This window comes from Aristolochia californica, unplaced genomic scaffold (genome assembly GCF_029961685.1).
Source record: "Aristolochia californica isolate CCGP_79_NKW_82.1479 unplaced genomic scaffold, dmAriCali1.0.hap1 SCAF_15, whole genome shotgun sequence".
Classification (NCBI taxonomy): domain Eukaryota; kingdom Viridiplantae; phylum Streptophyta; class Magnoliopsida; order Piperales; family Aristolochiaceae; genus Aristolochia; species Aristolochia californica.
The window spans coordinates 3,353,793-3,376,961 of NW_027181826.1; the positions used below are offsets into that span (position 1 = coordinate 3,353,793).

The window sequence follows — 23,169 nt, forward strand, 5'->3', positions numbered from 1 at the left end:
ATCCTTCCATGGCATGACTCAGTCCACCATGACAAGAACATACCATTTGGAGGTATTTGTCTTTGCATGAACATTGATATGTCTATGAGTTGTATTGACTTATTTATGTCTATGAGTTGTATTGACCTATTTGCTTAAGACCCATTGTGATTCATTTTAACTTTTTTAAAATCATAATGAGGCAAAATAGAATAATTCAGTTCGTGGGAGAGAGAATAGTTCTTTGAATCACATTTAATTCAGACTACATATTAAATGTTGAGTAAGGAAAGATCAATTAGTCCCCTCACCACCACCACTCAGTGGATAACCTATCTAATGTGGCCAATGGTGATCAAAACAGTTCAAATTGCAGGCCACACACTCAGTTAATCCCCCACCTATTGGCCGAGGCAACAAATTTCAAAATCTAAACAGCAAGTGTGATACATTTGAGAACAAATCTTTGCAAAAACTTCTCAATCAAGGTGTTGAAATCTTGTTACAAGAACCACAAGCAGGGAGCAAAAATCCTTGAATATCACTAGAGACGCCAGTGGCTTAAAAAGTATACATGGCAGAAATCCAATAAGAGTTATTACAGAGAGATAAAATCCATTCTTCAGCTCAACACATGTCTCTTTCAATTCATGAGCAGCGAGTTTCTCTCTCTCTCTCTCTCTCTCTCTCTCTCTCTCTCTCTCTCTCTCTCTCTCTCTCTCTCTCTCTCTCTTTCTATATAATTTACATAATAGAAAGCGAAAGCAAGTCTGTTTCCATCAAGAATAATCCATGTCTTGCCAAGAAGTCTTTTCCCTCTTCATTTTTATATTTTTTTTCTTTAGTGGTATTCTATTTATTATTTGATTTAAGACCAGTCGGGCCTCTTTCTTGATGGATTGAAGTTGTTTCTTCCTTTATAATGACTGAGTTAATGCCTAATCTCTGCTGAATTAACAACTCCCCACTTGCCATTTTATCTCCTCTCTCATCTATGTGTCTACATTGATTTGCTAATCTTTCTATTTTTGGATTTATCTTTGTTGTTTGGTTTTTTTTTTTTCTTTATGTTTTTAATTTGTATTTTTTTTTAAGAAATAAGAATGACAACACCTCCTGCTCAATTGACATTATTAGTTAACACTAGTTCTAGTATGGTCATAGATAATGTCTCAACTCCACCAGAATCATATCCCCCTAAAACTACTAATGTAACAAAAGTAAGCCTAGATAAAGGTACCCTAAATGAGGAAGAGGGTGACTCTATCCATAGTTCAAAAAGACAACAAAAGTCACATGTGAGGTTGGAATTCAAAGAAGTCTCACTTATAGATGGTACAAAACAAGCTCAATGAGTTCATTATAAAACCAATTTGAGTATTATTAATAGTGGAGTGACCACACATATGAGTCGACATTTGAAAAGTTATCCTAGTGGAAAAGTGGCAATGAGAAAACAAAAAATCATAAACTTTCAATCAGTGGGTCTAATGTTGATCATAATCCATCTAGCCTTCCTTTTATAAATTTTGGAGGCAAATATGATCAAGCTAGAATGAGAGTACTCATTGCTCATTGGATTTTTATGTATGAGCATCCATTCATGGTAGTACAAGAGGAGGGATTTAATTTTTTAATGAAGATGGCAAATGTGAATTATGAAAAAATATCCATAAGACCACTAAGGAGTGTATGGAGGTGTATAAGGTAGAGAAAAATAAATTAAAAAGTTTATTACAAGAGATTAAAAAGATTAGTCTTACCACAGATATTCGGAAGTCCCAAAATCAAAGTATTGAATACATGGTTATTATTGGACATTTTATTGATAGTAACTGGAAGCTACAAAAACCAGTCTTGAGTTTTGTGCATGTCCCTCCTCCTCCTCGTGGTGTTGACATAACGTATGCTATTTACAAGTGTTTGAAGATTGGGAAATCAAAAATAAAATATTTAGTATCTCAGTTGATAATGTTGCATATAATGATGTTTGTGTGAGAGTTCTAAAAGATGATTTTTCAAGAAATTAGAAATTGGTTTGTGGGAGGAAATTATTTCATGTGCGTTGTTGTGCTCATATTTTGAACTTATTAGTCCAAGATGGTCTTGTTCAAATTAAGGATATCATTGAGAATGTGCGTGAGAGTGTCAAATTCATAAATTTGTTTGAGGTTAAATTGTGCAACTACAACAACTAGGTGTAGAAAGGTTGGTTATTGATTGTCTAACTCGTTGGAACTCCTCTTATGACATGTTGTCTTCTACATTAAAATTCAAAGATGCATTTCCTAGATTTCAAGATGGAGAACCAACTTATGATTGTTTGCCAAGTCTTGATGAATGGGAAAATATTGAAATGATGTATGAGATTCTAGAAGTTTTTAATGTAGTCACTAATATAATTTTTGCGAGTGACTACCCTACTTCTAATTTGTACCTTAGTGAGGTATAAAGGGTAAAAAAAATTTTAAATTTTCATTCTACAAATAAAAATGTTTTCATTAGGACAATGGTTAGTATAAGGAAAAAAAATTTTGAGATGTATTGGGGTGAATGAAATTTTATTGATGATTATTGCTTCGGTTTTGGATCCAAGGGTCAAATTAAGATTAATCAAAATGTATTTTCTAGATATATATTATGAGGAGGTAGCTACAATGAATATAAACTTAGTTCAATGGACCTTATGTGAAATTTATAATGAATGTGTATCCATATATAATGTGGAGAATAGCAATAAATAGATTTTTTCAAGTATTAGCTTTACGGGTGTTTCTACAAGTCGTAAGTCACATTCTTCATCAAGTTTAGGTTAGGTCAAAATTAATGATTTAAGTGAAACAAGTGAAAGTAGTTTCACCAAAGTCAGACTTGGAAAATTATCTTGAAGGTGTGTATATTTGTGAGGAAACTTCACAATATGATTTTGATGTTTTAGAATGGTGGAAAGTGAATAATTTCAAATTTTGGGTATTATCTATGATGGCAGTAGACATCTTTGTAATTCCCTCATCTACTGTAGCCTCAAAATCTACCTTTAGTGTTGGTGGTAGAGTAATAGACCCATATTGTTCTTCCTTGGCACCAAATATAATTCAAACTTTGATTTGTGCTAGTGATTGAGTTCGAGCTCTTCACGGTGTTAAGAGAAATCAAAAGGTGAACTACTTTTGAATAATTACTTATTATGATATTTTTGAATAAATTTTTTATTTTATTTATTAAATTTTTGTTTGATGATTATAGCCTGAGAAGAAGTCTATAGAGATAATGCTACCAGTTACTTGATTTTTCATCTTTTTCTCATATTGGTAATTTTAATATTTTTCACTACATTAAGTAATTAGTAGTGGAAGAGTATTTTTTTTATCAAACAATAATAAGTTTTAATCTTTTGTTTTTATCCTAGGTGAAGATTTTGCTCATGTGAACGGGGACTTAACATATTGTTTTCTAGCATGAAGATAAAGAGCGGGAATTTATAAATTTATACTGGATTTATAGTTTTTGTTTGGGTGATTGTAAATTTGATATTTCATTTAAATTTTTATGTTTGATCATTGAATAAAGTTTGTGCATAACATTATGTAGTGTTTATAAACAATTTTATGCAGAGTGTATAGACAATTTTATGTGAGGTTTATGTACAGAGGTCATGCCAAATTTTAAGTAAAATTTATGCATAATTTAATGTATATTTTATTTGACATGTACTTTATAAAAAGTTTTAAATGTTGGTTGGAGCTCGAACTCGAAGTCGATTAAAATTATTGGTCTTGAGCTCGATTCCAATTTTAGGCTCGAAGCTGGGTTTAGCTTGAGCTCAAGTTCAGAGTATTTAAATCAAGCCTAGTTTGAACATATGCAAGTTCGAGCTCAGATCGACTTGAGCCAACCCTATGTATTACTAAGTTGAACTCCAACATGCATATCCACATTGCCTAGAGAGATAGAAACTAGAAACCATATTTAGCTATAAGTCTTTCACCATTCCATATATATATATATATAAATAAAATCAACAAAAAGTGTTAAAAATTTAGGTGTTTAGCAACAAAATCAATGTTATAAAATCCGACCCAATGAGGTAATTAAGTACTATCTGAACCAATTCAATCCAATATCATTGATTGAATCGGTGTTAATGTCATAATGATATTAATATATTTTTGAAATATATATCACAACTTACAGGGAAGCCACACCTCTCCCCCGCTCTGTTGGTCAGCAGGGGGTAGGGCCCTCTTCCCCTTCTTAAGGTTTCTACATATATTGACCGAACAAGGGACCAAGTCTGATTGAACCTAGCTCAATTGCCCGGTTTGGTTTGGATTTTATAATATTATGAAAACAAATAAGAAAAAGGGGTATTGACTTAAAAAGATCATTACAAGTTGTACTAAAAAATCTATTGCATTAGCTTTTTGGTAACATATATTTAGACTTTTTTTTATAAAGTTTTTTTGCAATTATAATGTCTATTAATTGTACTTATCACTATGGAAACTCTAACTATATTCACTTTTATCTGGTCATATGAGGGATAACAATTTGAGCATTTGTTGTAAAAGGATTTAATTTTAGCTTCCAAAAGGTTTAATAGATAAAGTTTGTATTTACAATAGCAATAGATATTGTCACAACATGTACAATTTTGTAATTTGTACAGAAAAATTAGTATAAAATTTATTTTTAAATAATGATAATAAATCATTTTCCCTTCAAAATGATACTTTTGCATGCTTATATTCAATTCAAGTTTATAGTACACACATTTTAAAAAACAAAAAAAAAAATGCATACATAATCATAAAAAAAATCTTTTGAACATCATAGTTGTACATAATACCTCTAATAAATCGGATGTATTATAAGAAGATAACTAACAAGTTAAATATTATATATTTTCATTGACTAATAAGTCATGATAAGTTTTATGATACATGGCATTTAAAAAAGTTAACCAATTGAAGATATATCTGACTCAAATATATCATATTATTGAAGAATTACCTGGAAAAGTTTCCTTTTGACCATATCCTTTGAATGTTTTGTTTCTTTGGTTGTTACCTCGATAATTTCCTTTTCTCTTTTTTTGTCGAACAACAACTAGAACTCTGAAAGTGGCCTAATATTCTTCAAACAATGAAAAGCGAAGATTTGCATTAGATAGGGACCTATTTGCTTGTGATTTTTTTTATTCTTTCATTTTCTTTATCTAATATTTGTTGTTTAAAGATTAAAATGATAATTATTAAACAAAGAAAATTATTACATTTCTAACAAACAAAAAAATAAAAAATTATCACTTACATCACAATCAAGGTCCACGTTCAACTTCAGGATTTCAAAACCTAACCCAAACTTGACTCATGCCCACCCTACAAAGTCAAAATAAGTCTTAGATCACATGATATAAAAAGAAAGTCAACAAATTGAAGGCATCCTATATTGAAAACTTAACAAAAAAAAATTATCTTAAATAACTTTTATTTTGGCCAAAACCTCTAGTTGTTTTGCGACTTTGCTTTATCATGAAGGGTGGGAGAACCGACCAAGGTTTCTCATGATAGAGTAAGGGTTTTTCGTGAAAAAATTGCAGTAGAGTTTGGTGGTTCTTGGGAGTTTTTTTTTTTATGGCAAATTATCTGAGAAGTGGTGAACAAACTAGAAGAAAAAAACAAGTTGAAGGGGAGGAAACAAAAGGGAAGAATGAGATGGAAGGATCAGAGAGCTTAGTACAATAGTAGATGAACATAAAATAAAAGAAACTCAAAATAAAGAAAATAATCATGAATTAGATGAACAACTCATAATCTCTGAAAGTTGATCAATCAACCCTTAGATATACTATGTTAAATTTTAGAAAAATAGAAATAATTCATTATTGATGATTAATTGATTCCAATGAGCATTGATTAATAATAAAAGAAATTAGTAGAAAAAAATATAATTAAATCACCAATTTCCCAGTTCTGCCTTAAGTCTAACTCCGAGAGATAAGTCCTAGAATAATTAGATAATTAAATATAAATAAAATATTAAAATCACTAGAACTCCTCTAACTAAAACACTTATGTGAGACTTTCTCCCTTGAGAAACCGAGACTACCATATTAAATATTGCTCTAAGAGACTTTTTTTGTGAGAGTCATGTAAAACTCTTTCATATATGTTATTCAATATATTATAACTATAATATTAGATTGATGTATATGGCAACAACCACACTTCAAATGTAGTTGGAACTTCTCCTAACAAAGAAAGTGAAGACTCATATTTGAGTGAGGACTATTTGCCTATGGTGTTCATGAGTTTTTCAAATCCACTTTCTCTATTGCCCACTCATTTAATAAATTTAAAGTCATATATTATTAAAAAAAAATATAGTTACTACATCAACACAACAAGGAATAAAATGAAATCATATCAATTACACGAAATTCGCCTGAGTATTCTCTCTCCCAAATCTCACATGTTATTTGATGTATTATTAATTTCCAAAAATCAAGGGGCATATAGGCTCTTATGATCTTATCCACCTTTATTTTGATTTAAAATAAAAATAAAAATTTGAAATTAGAATTTGCAACAATGTAAAATTAAAAGGAATTAGAGCATACAACTTATGCATACATCTTCTTAGCGAACTTGAATGAATTACCGATTATAACAATTGGCCGGGGTGGCAATCAAGAGGGAGTGCATTGAGTATAAAAAATTAACAATTGAGGTTTTACACCCAACCTCCAATCCTGGCACCAAGCCCCTTACGATCACAAGAGATGATACATACAAAAAAAGATTACAAACTAGTAGATAACTTACTAATTTAGCTAATAAAATAACTACTAGTATAAGTTATCCTAGTATGTGGAAAAATCCAAATTATTTCAACCATTGGAGCACTTGGGGTGTTGGTTTTACTATTTTTCCTCCCAAATTGCAAGTTTTGGCTCGAGAAAGGATAGTAGAACATTCTAGTTCCTAGAACTCACATGTAATTTTCCTCTAGAATTGCGAGTTTTGGCTTCATTTAATTCAGAGAGATGGTTTCTGCCTCTCAAGATCTATTGAACGTCCTTTCAGGCCATTCAAAAGCTAGCCTAGATGGCTCTCTTAAACCAAGTATAATATTCGATTACACAATCCCGATCTCTTTCCAAGATATCCAAAATAACTAGATTTTAAGGCACTCCCTTTCTAAATTCATAGCTCTAGAATGTCTTCCTTCTAGAATTCAAGGTTCTAGGTCAACTTTTCAAACTAAATTGAAAATACCTCTCCTAGTGAGACCAAGATTCTAGAACTTTGAGCATAAACAATTGAATGTGTTATAGCTTCAACTAGAACGAGAATTTTTTATGCAAATGGAGACATTTTGAAATAATAACGAAAAATATTTCAAACCTTTCTCTTTTCAAAGAAACATTGAAAAAATCTTTGCTCACAAATTTCAAAGGAGTTGCAAGAGAAAAACATTGTTTGTTGATTGCAATTGATGCTCAAGGATGGCCTCAATAAACCTATTTATCGGATCTCGAAGCCCGATTAGTAGTTTCATAATGTTAGAGAAAAGTCAACAATTACTGTGTTTGGGTTGATTGATCTTGCTTCTAGTAGTGATCAATCAATGGACTTAAATGACTTTATTTCTTAAATTATCTCAGTCTACTAATCAATTATACGTACAATATTGATAGATCAGTCGATTCTAACAACTTTATGTTTTAAATTTCTTTAGCCTATTCAGAGATCATTCTTGTAGCTTATTGATCGATCATTCCTACAGCCATGATCAATCACGCTTTATAATGTTTGCCTACAATATTCCAATTGATCAATCTTTTGGAAGATGGGCCCAAACCCACATAACCAAGGAAGACCCACAAGTCCATGTGTCCAAGGAAAGCCCATACATCCAAGAGATGTGGAAGATGAGCTCAAGGCCCACATATCAAAGAGAAGACACATAGGCCCACACAATAATGACAGGATGGTAAATAAAGAGTCATCTCATAGAGATGACATTGATGTAATTAGTTTAAGTTCCAAGGGCATAATTATAATATTGTAAGATTATTAATCTATAAATTGAGCTTTAGGAGAAGGGTTTGGACACATGTCCATAACCTCTTCGTCCTCTCTCGTTCTCCCAATGAGTGTCCCTCTCTTTTTCTCCATGAGCTAAATCCAGGGAGTCCTGAAAATCAACAACTCTGTTTGGATTGATCGACCATACTTTATAAATTTTCACTATTGCATTATGAATGATCGATCATTTTGTATAAAGATTGATCAATCGTACGTTATGCATGAAGCCTTGTTACTCTTTCATTGATCAATTATACATCTAAAGCACTAATTAGTCATTCGACTTAGCAATATTCCAATTTTGAATTTTATGCATGAAAAAGGCTAAAATATGGTTCTAAAAATTTGTATGATGAAGTACACTATGGTTTTGAAAAATGATGTCCTAAAGCTCCAATTCGTGTTTCTACCAAAGTAATGAAATTTGATTAGCTATCTCTTATAGTGTTAGAGTTTTTGAGTACTAGACATTTGACTTAGACTCTTTAAGTTTTCAAGTTTTCATGCTCAAGTCTTGTCAAGCGCTTCTTCAAGTGACTTGTCCTTACTTTCTGCTTGAGGTCTTTTTGTATTGATTTTCTAGGTTCTTACTCATAGACCTTGAATGATTATCTCTTGAAGGTAAATACATTTTTCTTTCCTAAAACGCTTGATATACCATTAGTTCATTGGCGTGAGTTTTGTTATCATAAAAATAAAGTAGAAGTCAACCTAAGTAAAAAAGGGGAAACTTCAAAAGTTGAGGTTTTGATTGACTCAGGTTAGTAGAATGTGTTTATGTTGTTTTGTGTCACAACACATATTTGTATGGATTGACGAGTTGCATTGTAACCTAGAGGGCGGTTTTCTAAGAGACAAGGTATGTCTCATGTTTGCTTTTGAAAGGAGAACATTAGAGAAAATTTTAAGGTTTAGAAAAATGTGAAGATTTTAGGTTTTTTTAGATTGATCGATCAATATGGTTAACATTGATCAATTTGTGTGTGTTGATTAATCATCCAAAGTACAATTTTTGGATTGATTGATAAGATAGAGTGAGATTTGGTAGTTGATCGATAGTTTTGGTGACCATTGATAAATCATTCTCCCTTTTGTTGATCGATTAATAGTAGGTGATTGATCGATTATTTTGTGTTGAGGCACGACTTCCTCTAGTTCCTCATATATGAGTGCCTCCTCTTAAATGTTCGTTAAGAGACTTGTACAAAGGTAGGGGTTAAGATAAAACTTGTTAAAATTGTGGCATTGTGGGACACATTTTTGCATAATGTTGGGAAAATTTTAATTAGTCAGCAAAGAGTAATAATCGAGTAGGTAGAATCAATGTTTCAGATAGTTCCAAATGTGAAAGTAGTTTAACATATGTATTACTAAAACTAATTTAGAAGTGGAAAGGGTTGGATCAATTGGATTGAGTGGAGTTAGATCCCCAAATCAACTCTTGTGCCACTATGGATCAAAGGATTGAGTGGAGTTAAATCCTCAAATAAGCTCTTGTGCCATAGTAAATATGTTGTTTGTTCACTTAGGTTTGACTACCTTTTAGGTCACGCTTGTAGGTAGACCAATTCTATGTTTTGGTGCCTCTACATATATGACAGGTGAAGGGTCGTGTTCTCTTCTTTTGTTTCTTCTATTATTTTTTCTTCTATTATTCTTGCTAATGGGTATCAGTCTCATGTTTAAAGAGAAAGTGTTGTTAAACTATCACCATTTGTCTTGTTATCTTCAGTGTATTATATTCCTAAGTTTCTTGTAACTATATAACCTAATAGTAAACTAACCACTCAATTACATTGTTCTATCACATTCTTCCGAAGAAGAAGATTGGTACAGGTTATGAGAGAGGTTGCCTCTTCTATTTAGCACATGGCATTAACCAATTCTACTTCAATGTATGATTGACATCTTTGACAAGGTCAACCATATGTAGAAAACTTCATCAATTGTTCCCTTTGTCTCTATCGTGTCCAAAGTTTGCTAGTCATATTAGTTGGGGAGGCATCACAAGTCATCTTATCCTACAAAAACAAAGTTTTTTTTTTCTTTTGTATTGGTTCATTTTGATTTTTGAGGTTCATGTTGGATTTTCAATTTTTCTAGTCTTCATTATTTTGATACGTTTGTTGTGATTTCAGCAAAGACTTGTGGATTTATTTAAATCAAGTCTCATATTTATTTACCCAAAACAAAATGGGGTAGCCGAGTGGAAAATTTGACATTTGTGAGATGTTGCATGTATGCTCTTTTCCGTATGAGTGTTTCAAAATCATTAAGGTGACAAGTAGTTCTTTATGCATGTTATTTGACTAATAGGATGTCATCCTAGGCTTGGCATGGTCAAATACCATTTACAATTCTTAAACCTATTCTAGTTTATCTACATCCACATGTTTTAGGTTGACAATATTTTGTGCAGATTGTTGGAGTTCCTACAAATACTTTTGTCACTACATGCTATTAAATGAGTGTGTTTAGGATATTCTAGAAGTAAAAAAGGGTACAAGTATTATTGTTTGTTTTCTTACAATTTTGTGTGTGTTTGTGGACCACATTCTTTGGATTTGTTCTTTGTTTCATCTTATTTGTGGATTCTAATATTGGTTGGTCTCCTCTACCATGTTCTATGTCTTTTGGATGATATGTTTTTTAAGGGGAGCTTGATACTTCATCACATTCACATGTTGATATCTTATTTTGACCTCTTTCTGTCTACTCTTGTCATCATTGTTACCTTTAATTGGTAATCTGGTGAGCTTCAACCATGTTCATGGTGACTGTGATATTCCAATTGTTTTGCATAAACCCGAATGGTTCAAACTCAGTTCTCATTATCCCTTGCCTAAATTTGTTACATTTTCTCATTTGTCTCCTTGGTTATGTGATTTTGCTTTATCATTGTATTCTATGTCTATTCTTGACTTTGTGCAAGAAGTGAGGATTTTTAGTGAGTGCATGCATGTAATAGATAAGGAGATATCTGCTTTGATCTCTCCAAGTACTTGGGGAGCTTATGCAAGCCACTAGATGGCGGTATAATGGCTGGTTGTCGACGGGTTTATGTTGACCAAGCATTGACTCCCTTTTTTATTTTGATGATAATAGAATGTCACTGAGCTAACAATTATAAACCTAGTATTTCAGATACATTTCCTTTAAGAGACGCCAAATTCAAACTTCTCAAATACCTCAAGCTCCAAGAAATGTCAAAGCACTCTTGAAGAAGCACCCTTAGAAGAAGAAGAAAAATTGAAGATTAAAATTTAGAAATTATTAAGATAAGTAAAAAAACTCACTCTATGTAAGAGATCAGCCCAATTCTTCCAAAATTTGAGGTAGAATGCAAATTTTGAATCTTTAGGACATACTTTACATTCAAACATGTTTTTACAAATGCATACACACATTTCATATATGTTAGAACCACTTGGGACCATAAATTCTCATACTTTAAAAATCCATATAGTGAATTGGCACTGGAATGATCGATCAGTATCTGCCAATGATCGATCAACCAGAAGTGCACATGCCAAAAATATAAAGCATGATCGATCCACCAAGGTCGATTGATTGATAATCCAGAACATGGCCAACCTGTGCTATAAAGCATGATCGATCCACCAAGGTCGATTGATCGATCATCCAGAACATGTCCAACTTGTACTATAAAGCATGATCAATCAACCCAATTGGACTAAACGATCAATATTGTCCAAGAAAAGAAAATTCATGTTGACTGATCAATCAAACTCAGTGACTAGTCTATCATATAGAACTTTGCCAATCAGGAACATCAAGCATGATTGATCATAACAAAGTTATTGATCGATCATACTTGTAATGCACTATTAGTGGGAATTCTGATTGATCGATCATACCATCGATTAAGTCACATTCTAATAGAAAAATAGTCATTACACACAATTGATCGATCAACCATTTTACATTGTTGGATCAATTTAAAGTCAACTTTTTGCAAACGGGCAAAAAATGACTAACTTTTCTTGGGGACCATATAAATACCCCACCAAACCTCCCATTTGAAAAGTTAATGAGCTTTTATCGGCATGCCTACTTGCTTTTGCTCTCAATTATTTGAAAATACTTCCCAAGTGCAATTTTGAGAAAGAGAGAGCCACACCTTGCAAAATTCTTGCATTTCTTTCTCGTTCCATCTTTATGCATACATATTAGTCAAACTCCTACATTCTACAACTCCTACATTCTTCATTGTGCATCAAAGGCCGGAAGCTTGGAACTCACAATGAGAAGGGTATCTCTCCAATTACAAAGGTGTAAGTTTTTACCTTTCTTTGTAATTTTCATCTTATGATAGGTTCATTTAGAACCTTGATAAATCTAGATAAAAATGGTTCGCTAGAGCTAGAATCTAATTAATCTCGCGGGGAGATTAAATTGTAATCGTGTATTTGGGCATACATGTAGCTTAAAGGAGAGTCAAAGTCTCTTTCTTGTAATTCCAAGCTAATAGAGCTATTATTAGTGGAATTTCCAAAGCACATGTTTTTGGGTAGTGAATGCCAATAGGAGAACATCGTTAACAAAACATTTGGTGTTCCATTTGTGGTGTGTGAGTTTTTGGGTATTATATTTACATATTTACTTGTTTAAATTCTTGCGCACCCTAAGTTTTTAAATTTGAAATTCTCAATTCACTCCCCTTTTAAGAAGCCACCAGGGCCAACAATTGGTATCAGAAGAAGCCAAAACTTGATTTGAGTCAAAATCCATTTGATTTTAAAATTTGATTAAGATAGAATCTTAAGATAAATTGTTCCTTCCAAAGGAAAATTCACCAACCATCCCCCTCTATTCAATGCTGTAAACTATGGGTATTGGAAAGTAAGGATGAAATTCTTCCTCGAATCCATGGATTGGGACATTTGGCAAGTGATAAAGAATAGCCCATTTGAGGCCCAAATTTTTGAAAATGACATCCTCATCACAAAGGACTTTAGTGAGTTGACTAGGGAAGATAAAAAAACAACTCAAAACAAACTCCAAGGCCATCAATTTGTTGTTGTATACTTTTGGACCAGACGAGTTTAATTGGGTCTCTACATTTAAGATGCAAAAGATATGATAAATTAGAGGTCACACATGAAAGGACCACTAAAGTCAAGGATTATGATTAATTTATTGACTGCCCAATAAGATGAGTTTAAAATAAAATTGGACAAATCAATAGTTGAGATGAACTCTAGGTTAACTCATATCATAAATGTATTGAACATTCCAGGAAAGGAGATTTTCCTCTATAGGCAAAATGACAAGTTTCTCAAGGCACTTTCAAAGTCATGGGACATGAGGAAGACCAACATTTGTGAGAATGCTAACTTTAGAATAATGAATTTGGAAGAGTTTCTAAGAATTCTCCTCACTTATGAGATGGAACCTCAAGAAATGACAAAAGTTCACAACCAAAGAATGATCAATCAAGTTGCCAAGTCAAAACCCGAAGCAAAAACACATTTAAGATTTTTGTTGTGAAGAAGACCTTACCTAAAGAAGAAGTTTGAAAACTTGAAGACCTGGAGGCAAAGTCAAATAGAAAATCTAAAAAACTCCTATGTAAGCAGACAACCAACCAAACATCAAATTTTAAGCACGATTATGGTATTGAGCTTTAGGGAATGAAATATTTCAAAACTATGTTTTAATCGATCCACATATATATTTTATAATTGGTAAATCCCTTAGAATAGTCTATATCATGTTTAAATCTCGAAATAGTACATTGGCATATTGTATGATCGATTAACCTACATGGGCTTGATCAATCATCTAGAATGCAGAATGACAAAACTTTGTTGCGTGAACAATTAAACAAAATTGTGCATAACCATTTCTATAAAGCATGATGGATTAATCAAAATTGGTTGATTGATCAATGAGTTTTTTGAAATGTTGAAAACTTATTGATTGATGCCCTAATCGTTCCATAGGCCTAGAGAACACAAAAAAAAAAGTTGTTATACATGGTAGATCTATTATAATTTTTTATTAATCAATCAACACTTTTTGTAGCATTTGGTAAACGATAAAAAAAGTTAATTTGGTTGGGAAAGTTATAATTAAGCTTCCAAACTCATAGAGGAGAATGACTTGAGCATACATTGGCATACCTAACCTTTGGAAGAATATTTTTGGGCTTAAAATTTTGATGTTACCCTTTTGAAGAAAAAAACTCCAAATTTGCCTAAACCCTCTATTATCTCTTTACATTCTTTGCATTCAAAGTTCCATCAGAACTCCTATATATTTAAGTTTATGTGCTTAAATATTTGGAGGTTTGGATCTCACTATGAGAAGGGTTATCTCTCCAAAAGAAAGTTATAAGTTTGACTTTACTCTTTTGTATTTTAAAATTCTTTAAAAGAAGTTCTCTAGTACACTAAATCTAAAAGAATTGAGATTCTAGAGTTTGAAATCTAGAAAGAGAGTACCATCTAGAGTCGAAATCTAGTTTGCATTGAATATCTTAGGGAGAGATTAAATTATGTAATTGGGGAGGCTTAAAGAGAGTTTGGAATTTCTTTGTAAATCTTTAGCTAATAGAGCTTATTACTAGAATTTTCTGGAGTAAGGATTCTTGGGTAGTAACTACCATTAGGGGAACATAAAGAACAAAAAAATATTATATCCTTGTGGTGTGTTTTTTATTACTTGCCACATATTTTATTTTAGTACTCCATACACTTAATTTTAATTTAGAATTTCAAATCACCCCCCTCAGAAGTCACCTGGGCCAACAAAATTTAAATCCAATAGGGCATAAATGACATGAAAATTCAAGCCTCACCGTATTTTGGCCTAACCTCTTGTTCTGCTAAGCCCAAGAGAATAAAGTGAAAATGAGAGGTTGTCACTGGTGTCAGACTGATTGAAAAGGTCTTATTTTTTTCAACTTTCATGAAGGGAACTAGGGCTGGATGTCTTGGAAAAAAGCTAGAATTTTTGTGTGAATAAAGTATTTTGATGGAGGAAGCTTGATGGGATGATGAAGAGCATTATAAGAGTGGGCAAAGGGCTCTTGGGATAAGCTTCTAGGCAAGGGGGAGAGAAAGGGAGAGAAAGAAATTGAGAGAAATTGAGAGAGGGGGGAAGGACGAATTTTACGAGAGGGAGTGAATAAGAAGAGAGATTCGGGCATAGGTTTGATTGATTTTTTCTTCAACCAATACCCTTATTTATGGTTTTTCATCACATGTTTAGGAAAAATAATCTTCAATAAATTAAGATTCCCTAATTACATAAATCAAGAGATGATTACATAATTAAGGAGAGATTCAAAGAAACTTTTAAATCTTGTACAACTTTATCTCCAGAGATCTCTTAATAGAGGAAAATATAAATTATAAGAATCTTCCAAAAAGAGGAAAGTAAGACTCAGTTTTATCTCTATTTCCACTTTTGCCCTTGAACTCACATGTCCCATGCATGTACATGAGCATGTGCATGTGCACCACCTGCTAATTTTCCAAGTGGCACCCCTTCTCTTGTTTCTTCTTCCTTCTTGTTTGTTGCTTTTGAAAGTTTTAGATTTGCTATCATGGATTCAAAGTTGCTAATCACCATTCCTTGTCATAGTAGTTTCAACTACAAAATCCTCCTATTATACTTGTTAAGTTCTTTTTATTTTTTATTTTTCCCTATTTCCCTCTCTTTGTCTCTCCTCAGCTAGTGCCTAGCTTTGCTTGCTCTTGTCCTTGCTCTTGTGTGCCACCAAAAACCTTACTCCCAATCTCAAAAACCATAACAGATCCTCTTTGTGCAAGATGGCAATGGAAGGATCCTTTCTCTATCATTTATATTGAGGGGGGAAGGGGAGGAGAGGGACATCAGCTCCCCTCCCCTTTGATAAGAAGGTTGGGGAGGGGGCAAATCTTCTTCCATGTTCTGTAACACATGTAGGAACCCCCTGAGCAACGAGTGACCTAGCTAATCAGACAAGGTCAACTGGTTCATTGGTGGAACCAACCAAGCCTACCTGCTGAATCAGGAGTTGACCCATTTCCAAGTCACATCCCATGTTGATCAAAGGACCAGCTTCGATTGAACCTGACTAGATAGACCAATCCAATCTATATTTCGTAAACATTAATATTTTTTATGTTTCATTTAATTTGGAACCATATTTTTCACTAAGTTGACCCAAATACAAAAAAGATAGTTGGCTTATGATAACTAGAAAAAATGATTTCGAAGCCTATGAGTGGTGTAAATGGTGGAAGCATTCATACACCAAAACCTTGCAATGAGTGGTTTCATGGTGGAAGCATGGGCCGGTGGGTCCAACAAGACTAGAAAAATGTACAGCTGGAGAGACAAAACACCTTAAAAAGGTCAATACAATCAAAGAAAAATGTACAGCTGTAGTTTGCTTTTTAGTTTAGTATTCAGATATTGAGATGGCTTGGATGTCACTTCTGTTTCTTTCTCACCTTTTTCTTAATATTTTTCTTGACATGACTACATGATTGTTGTCACTTCTATTTTTAATTAAAATAAACCATGACAAGGTTATGAATTTAATAAGGTTGTAGCTCATAAAAGTGGCGTCCAAGTAAAGAAACCTATACTTGGACCTTAAATCAATTTTTCCATATATGCTATGTGGGAGTGACACATCTCATATTTTGAACTGGACACCCATCCCAACTTAGATGTGGCCCTAACACACAACCCAGAAGAACAAAGATTTGCTGTCTGGCCACAGCAAATACTACTAAGGATCTCAGAGGTATCTCCAATCATAATCTGATCGGACCGGGTTCCCCTAAGGACAACATCAATGCGACAAACCGTGTTCAATGCAACCCGAATCCATGAATGGACTACCAGCATCCTTAGTGCTCTTTTATTACCGGTGGACCAAGAAATATATCAGATGCGCCCTTTTACAGGGGCAATTTAGTACTTATCCCCAAAAAAGCATATCTGTGTCTCCCGGCATCACCACCACAAAGAAACTACAAAAACTAGGGAAAAGATTAGATCCTTGACGTGCCCCGCCCCCAAAAGGTATCAAGGGTGTCCTATCCCCCTACTGAACTTCTCCCTATTATATATACAGTAGAGATACTCCACGGTTGATCTAATAGAAAGAGTTATTTGGTGTGAAACATACTAAATAGCTATTTAACAATTGAAATAGTTATTTTGCATGTGTCACACCAAATAATTTTTAATATTAGATACCCCACCCATCAAGCTGAACACTAAGACTTGATCATAAAAGTAAGTGGTGGCAGTATAATGAATCGTATTGGAACCCCCCATCCATCACGGTTTTGGTGGTTCTCAATCTATCATAATTGCAACCAAAAACTTGGAAAGTAAGAAAATGAATATCATAATTGCAATTTATTCACTTAGGCCTAGAGGAAGCACCGGGCATCAGGCCGGGAGAATTTAATATTATATATATCATTATATAAAATCAACGGCTACGATAGCAAGATGGTTTTTTTTTTTTTTGGTCAGAGAGATGGTCACGAGAGGATCGGTACCCAAAGTTGACGTACGTACCTGCTATTAGAAGACGGAGCTGGAATCTATCAATTTTTCTCTTCTGCAAGCAAAAGGATGCGAAAGTCGAAACTGATGGGACTCACGTCGTTCTTTCTGAGGTCGGCAATTCTTTTCCTGGAAAAGAAAAAAAAACTCGGAAATGAGAAGAATTTCGAGAGGGAAAATCGGAATATATTGAAAGAGGAAAAGTAGATTCTCTCGGCCACGCTTCATTCGGGGAAGTCCCTGGAAATTGTTCAATAACCAGGGGGAGTATTGCGGCTACAGCTGACATCATCTCCCTTCGGACAAGCATCTAGATCTTGCAGCTGAACGAAGCATCGTCTCGTACTGGGGAGGGGTTTTGGGAGACTGCTGGAGACTGGGGTCTCTTCAAAGCTTGAGGTTATTTGTGAAAAATGGTGATTCATTCGTCGCAGCCATGAAAGCCTCTGGCTTCTCCCTCTTCGTTTTCTTCTTCCTTATCCGGTTTGTCCTGGTGGCGCCTGAGTCCTCTGTTCAAAATTCTGTCCACAGTTCGAACAGAAGAATCCTCCACCAGCCATTGTTTCCGCTTGGCTCAACACCGCCACCAGCACCTCCGGAGCCTGTGGAACCGGAGGATCCGACTTCCGATTGGCCCTTCTTCCCTAAGGCTCCGCCGGGGGCGACCCCGACGACAACACAAGCAACGCCACCACCTGCAAATGTCTCCGCCAAACCGTCCCGGCTCTCATCTCAAACGGCCAATGCACAGGTCAAAACCATCACAATCGCAGTATCCATCTCAGTTGCAGCATTGGTTGTACTCACCGGATTGGCCATCTGCTTCTACCGCCATAAAATAAAACGTCCTGAAGAAGCGGAGAAGCTTTTCGGCAACAATTCGAGAAGTTTCACATCAGAAGGACCCACAAATGCCTCAGAAATTCTTTATCTTGGAACAATGGAGCCCTCAAACCCGAGGCAAGAGGAGGTCAATAGATCACCTTATCGAAAGCTAAGCTCAATTCGCAGAGCTGAACTGCACCGACCGAGCCCAGAGCTTCAGCCAATGCCACCTCTGAATGGGGCTATAAGGCAGCTCCCTCTTCCAGTAATCTCATCCGAAGAGGATACTTCGTATTACTCTCCCAATTGCTCCTCGGTCACCCTCACAAGCGAGGGTCCACGCTCTCCTGAAACCAAAGAGGTATCTACATCCACCACCACCACTACAAAGGCTGTGACACACAAGAGATCTTATTCTGCTCATTCTTGTCGAACGTCTCCAAAATCGCGCCTCGCAAGTTGTTCGAACGATACGAAAGAGACAAATCAACCACCGCAATCATCAGTTCGTCCAGTCACAACAACACCGGCACCTCCTCCAATGTCTGCAGTGCTTCCGGTACAAGATGGCCAGACTAAAACACTACCCGCAGGGCTGAGGAAAACAAAAACTTCTGACCCTCGAGAACCTGAAGATCTGGTCCTTCCTCCTTCCACCAATGATCTGTCTTTGCGACCAGTGAAAGGCCCAAGCCTACGCCCACCACCACCACCATTCCCAGTCCCCAAAGTAAGTTTTTCCACGCAACAGCCGCCACCACCTCTACACCCAAAAAAAGATTCTAGTACCCCACCGCCGCCACCCCCACCCCCACCCCTACCCCCAACCCCTCCACCCCCTCCACCACTGCCACATAGACATTCTGAAACATCTGTCACACCTGTGCCAACTAGACCTCCACCAGGTAGGATTCAAATGCTGAAGCCTTCTCCCACCCAAGGAAATCAAGACAAATTACCAGCTCCAGTAATGGAGAATTTAGAGCTGCTGGAAGCAGGGGTTAATTCGGATGAAACAAAACCCAAGTTGAAGCCTTTGCATTGGGATAAAGTACGAGCAACTTCAGATCGGGCTACGGTGTGGGACCATTTGAAATCAAGCTCTTTCCAGTTAGGCACAAACTCGCACAATTTTTCATAGTTATTCAACTAGATCAAATCCACTATAATATGCCTTAGCTGTGTCTCTTGACTCATTGGCAGATTGAACGAAGACATGATTCAGACTCTCTTTGTCAACAATTCCACGAAGTCCGTGCAGAAGGAAGCAACTAGAAGACCCGTTCTTCCTCCTCATCAAGAGAACAGAGTCTTGGACCCAAAGAAGTCACAGAATATAGCTATACTTTTGAGGGCACTGAATGTAACACGAGAGGAAGTGACAGAAGCACTTCTAGATGGTGAGTTTTTTGAGTTTCTCTTCACCTTATAACTAGTTTGAACAAATTACAAAAACAATTACACTCTTCCCTTATATGGTCATTCACCATCTTTTAGTAATATATTATCTCTTAATGTCAGCAATATTTACACTAATCCAAGACCATATCCTGCTTGCTTAACTCTTTTGTAAACTGTAACAGGATATCATGTATGTGAACCTCAAAAATCTTAAAGCAAATTTTATCTCAATCCACTTTGAAACCCTAGAATCTATAATTTTCCGTAAGAAATGGCCCAATCATCTTACGCTGTGTATGAGGTCTTTCACCCTTGGTAGCTGGAGAACACATAGGTAACCTGGAGCAAACAGCAACACAAAAGAATCCTTGGAGAAAAAGCATCTACAAAATTAAAAAAAAATTAAAAGACTTAAAAAATTACAATATCAAGTCTGTGGAATTTATATTTGGTGTCCAACAGAATAAAGCTTTACTCCTCAATATCATAACTTCTAGTTTGGATTATTTGATTTTTCAATACTATGATAAAGCTCTATGTTAATTTAATTCTTTCTACCAGAAATATGCCGTTTTTGTAGAAGTGACAAATGCTATTGGATTTCACATGCTAATGATGAGAGATGTTTACTTGGTATAGGGAGTAGAAATTAAGTGACATCAATCAAGTTCTAGCAGAGAAAACTTTGCAATTCTCTTGAATCAACATATTGTTTTTCCCTGAATGTACTTTGAGAAGCATGCTCTATATGCACTAGATCTGCGCATATTAATGAAAGTATCCACTTATTTTTTATGAAGAGCATAGCAAAAATGCAATACCAAGAGAAACTTTACCAGTAGATAAAGTCTCCTGACCATGATTATATAATTCCAATCATTGGAAATCACAATTAACTAGTGTCCCTATAAAAATATGTTTATCATGGCATAAAAAAACTTTTGCTACTACTACAGGTAATCCTGAAGGGTTGGGCGCTGAGCTGTTCGAAACCCTGGTCAAGATGGCTCCTACCAAAGAGGAGGAACTGAAGCTGAGAAACTATAGTGGTGAAATATCCAAGCTAGGGTCAGCGGAGCGTTTTCTCAAGGCAGTTCTGGATATACCATTTGCCTTTAAGAGAGTTGATGCTATGCTATACAGAGCAAATTTTGATACAGAAGTGAACTACCTAAGGAGGTCCTTTGAGACCCTAGAGGTAAAATTGCCAAACTTTCTGACTGCTTATCTATGTGTGTGTGTGTGTGTGTGTGTGTTTGAGAGAGAGAGAGAGAGAGAGAGAGAGACTACGAATATTTCCAAACGGGAATTTAACCATGGAACTTGAACCATTTTATTGTGGTCCATGTTGTTCAAATGGCATGCCAATTGCATGATCTATGAATTTAGCATTATTCCACCTGATTTTTCCCAACTCAGTAAATGGTCTACTCTTGATTCATTTCTTTAATCTTGCCTCTTACAGATTACCAAATTGAACCATCTGAATCATAAGATATATAGTTATATAGTTTGAGCATGGATGATTTATAATGGGCTGATCCACCTAATGTGCAGTCTGTTCTGTCAACTACATTTCCCAACATATAGTTTGCTTACAAATTGCAAAGACAAGTGTTATCTCTCTGGACAAGAAAGATAGTAGAGAATTTTCATCAAGTCTGACCTCTTTTTTGAAATGAAATGAAAATTTTTTCTTTGAAAGCTTCACTAAGACACTGATTACTCATAGCTCAAACCCAATTTAAAATAGTTGTCCAGATTTTCTATGAATATCATCCAATCCAACTGTTGAAATAACCATGATATGTTATTTGTGTTATTTTAATTTGATTTTTATTTATTTTTATTTATTTTTATTTTTGAGGTGATGTAGCTCAGATTGTACAGCAGACTAATCTGCTGCTGATCCCACTATGAAAAGTTTGGACATCTAAACCAAACTTAGACGCATAGCCAGATATATAAATGTCAATCCAAATAAAAGTATTTCATTTTATCAGTTAAAAATAATAGCTGACATTTGCAGGCAGCATGTGAGGAGCTGAAGAACAGTAGACTATTCCTCAAGCTTCTAGAAGCAGTTCTAACTACAGGGAACCGAATGAATGTGGGCACTTACAGAGGTGAAGCAAAAGCAATCAAACTAGATACACTCCTAAAACTTGTGGATGTAAAAGGCACAGATGGAAAGACAACTCTTCTACATTTTGTTGTTCAAGAAATTATAAGATCTGAAAGTACAGGATCTGAAAATAATGTCCACAATCAGAAACAGCCCCATCCAAAATCAAAGGTTGACGAGTTTAAGAAACAAGGGCTGCCACTTGTAGCAGGACTAAGCAGGGAACTAGGGAATGTTAAAAAGGCAGCAGGGATGGACTCAGACGTGTTAAATAGCTATGTCTCCAAGCTTGAAATGGGTCTGGATAAAATCAAGTTTTTTTTGAGCCAAGTGAAGCTAAGTTCACAAGGAAGATTTTTTGAGGCATTGGGGGCTTTCATTAAGGCAGCTGAAGGTGAAATTCTTAAAGTTAAAGCTGAAGAAGCAAAGGCTTTGCAACATGTAAAAGAGATTACAGAATATTTTCATGGTGATGCAGCAAAAGAGGAAGCTCACCCTTTCAGAATTTTTATGATTGTGAGGGATTTTCTTGCAGTGTTGGATCAAGTGTGCAAAGAAGTTGGGTCATTGCAGGAGCGCACAATGGTGGGGGCAGCAAAATCTTTTCGAATATCAGCAAGTACTTCCCTTCCTGTTCTTGACAAATATGGTATGAAACTAGAAGAAAGTTCTGATGAGGATACTTCATCTCCGTAGAATTACATGACTAAGAGCCCCTATAATTCTTGAAAATTCCTACATTGAGATCAAACAGATCAATTTTATCTCCTTTTTTTAATAAGTTGAACCCAGGGAATGTTTTGTCACGTCTGAGCCATAAACAAGATGCACTGCTTTAGGATAGTTACTCTGATATGGGGAAGAGGAAAGGAGAAGACAAGAAAAAAAGACAGAAAGACAAAGAACCGAGCCAAATCATGAAAGAGGCATAATAATTGCAGATCAGACATTTGCAACGTTATACAAGGTCACTGAGAATAGGGAGGATGATGAGGTTTCCTCTTGCTGTATTATCAAAGAAAGTAGAGTGGTTTCAAAAGTAGGCCGACACTCTGATAAGAGGCATACTTGTAAATTATGAAAGAAATTTCATTAGTTTTTGTAAGTTTCCTTTTCAACTTAAATATTTCAATGTAAAAATAGAGTTCTACAATTCATTTGTGGATAGCAGTAAAAAAACTTTCGGATTCTGACCGTTTTAAGTAA

General features: G+C 35.0%; 1 protein-coding gene across 1 annotated transcript; it reads left to right on the plus strand.

Moving 5' to 3' along the window:
- Positions 1–17,854: 17,854 nt before the first annotated feature.
- LOC137951915 (formin-like protein 6) lies at positions 17,855–23,169 on the plus strand. The gene is made up of 4 exons (XM_068798899.1): positions 17,855–19,547; positions 19,641–19,837; positions 20,795–21,036; positions 21,868–23,169. The coding sequence occupies exons 1-4, from the start codon at positions 18,049–18,051 to the stop codon at positions 22,657–22,659; spliced, it is 2,730 nt and encodes a 909-aa protein (XP_068655000.1). The 5' UTR covers positions 17,855–18,048; the 3' UTR covers positions 22,660–23,169.

Coding starts and splice junctions, on each gene's coding strand:
- LOC137951915 (XM_068798899.1), top strand. CDS start 18,049: ATGAAAGCCTCTGGCTTCTCCCTCTTCGTTTTCTTCTTCCTTATCCGG. Junction 19,838..20,794: donor GACAGAAGCACTTCTAGATG/GTGAGTTTTTTG, acceptor CTACTACTACAG/GTAATCCTGAAGGGTTGGGC. Junction 21,037..21,867: donor GGTCCTTTGAGACCCTAGAG/GTAAAATTGCCA, acceptor TGACATTTGCAG/GCAGCATGTGAGGAGCTGAA.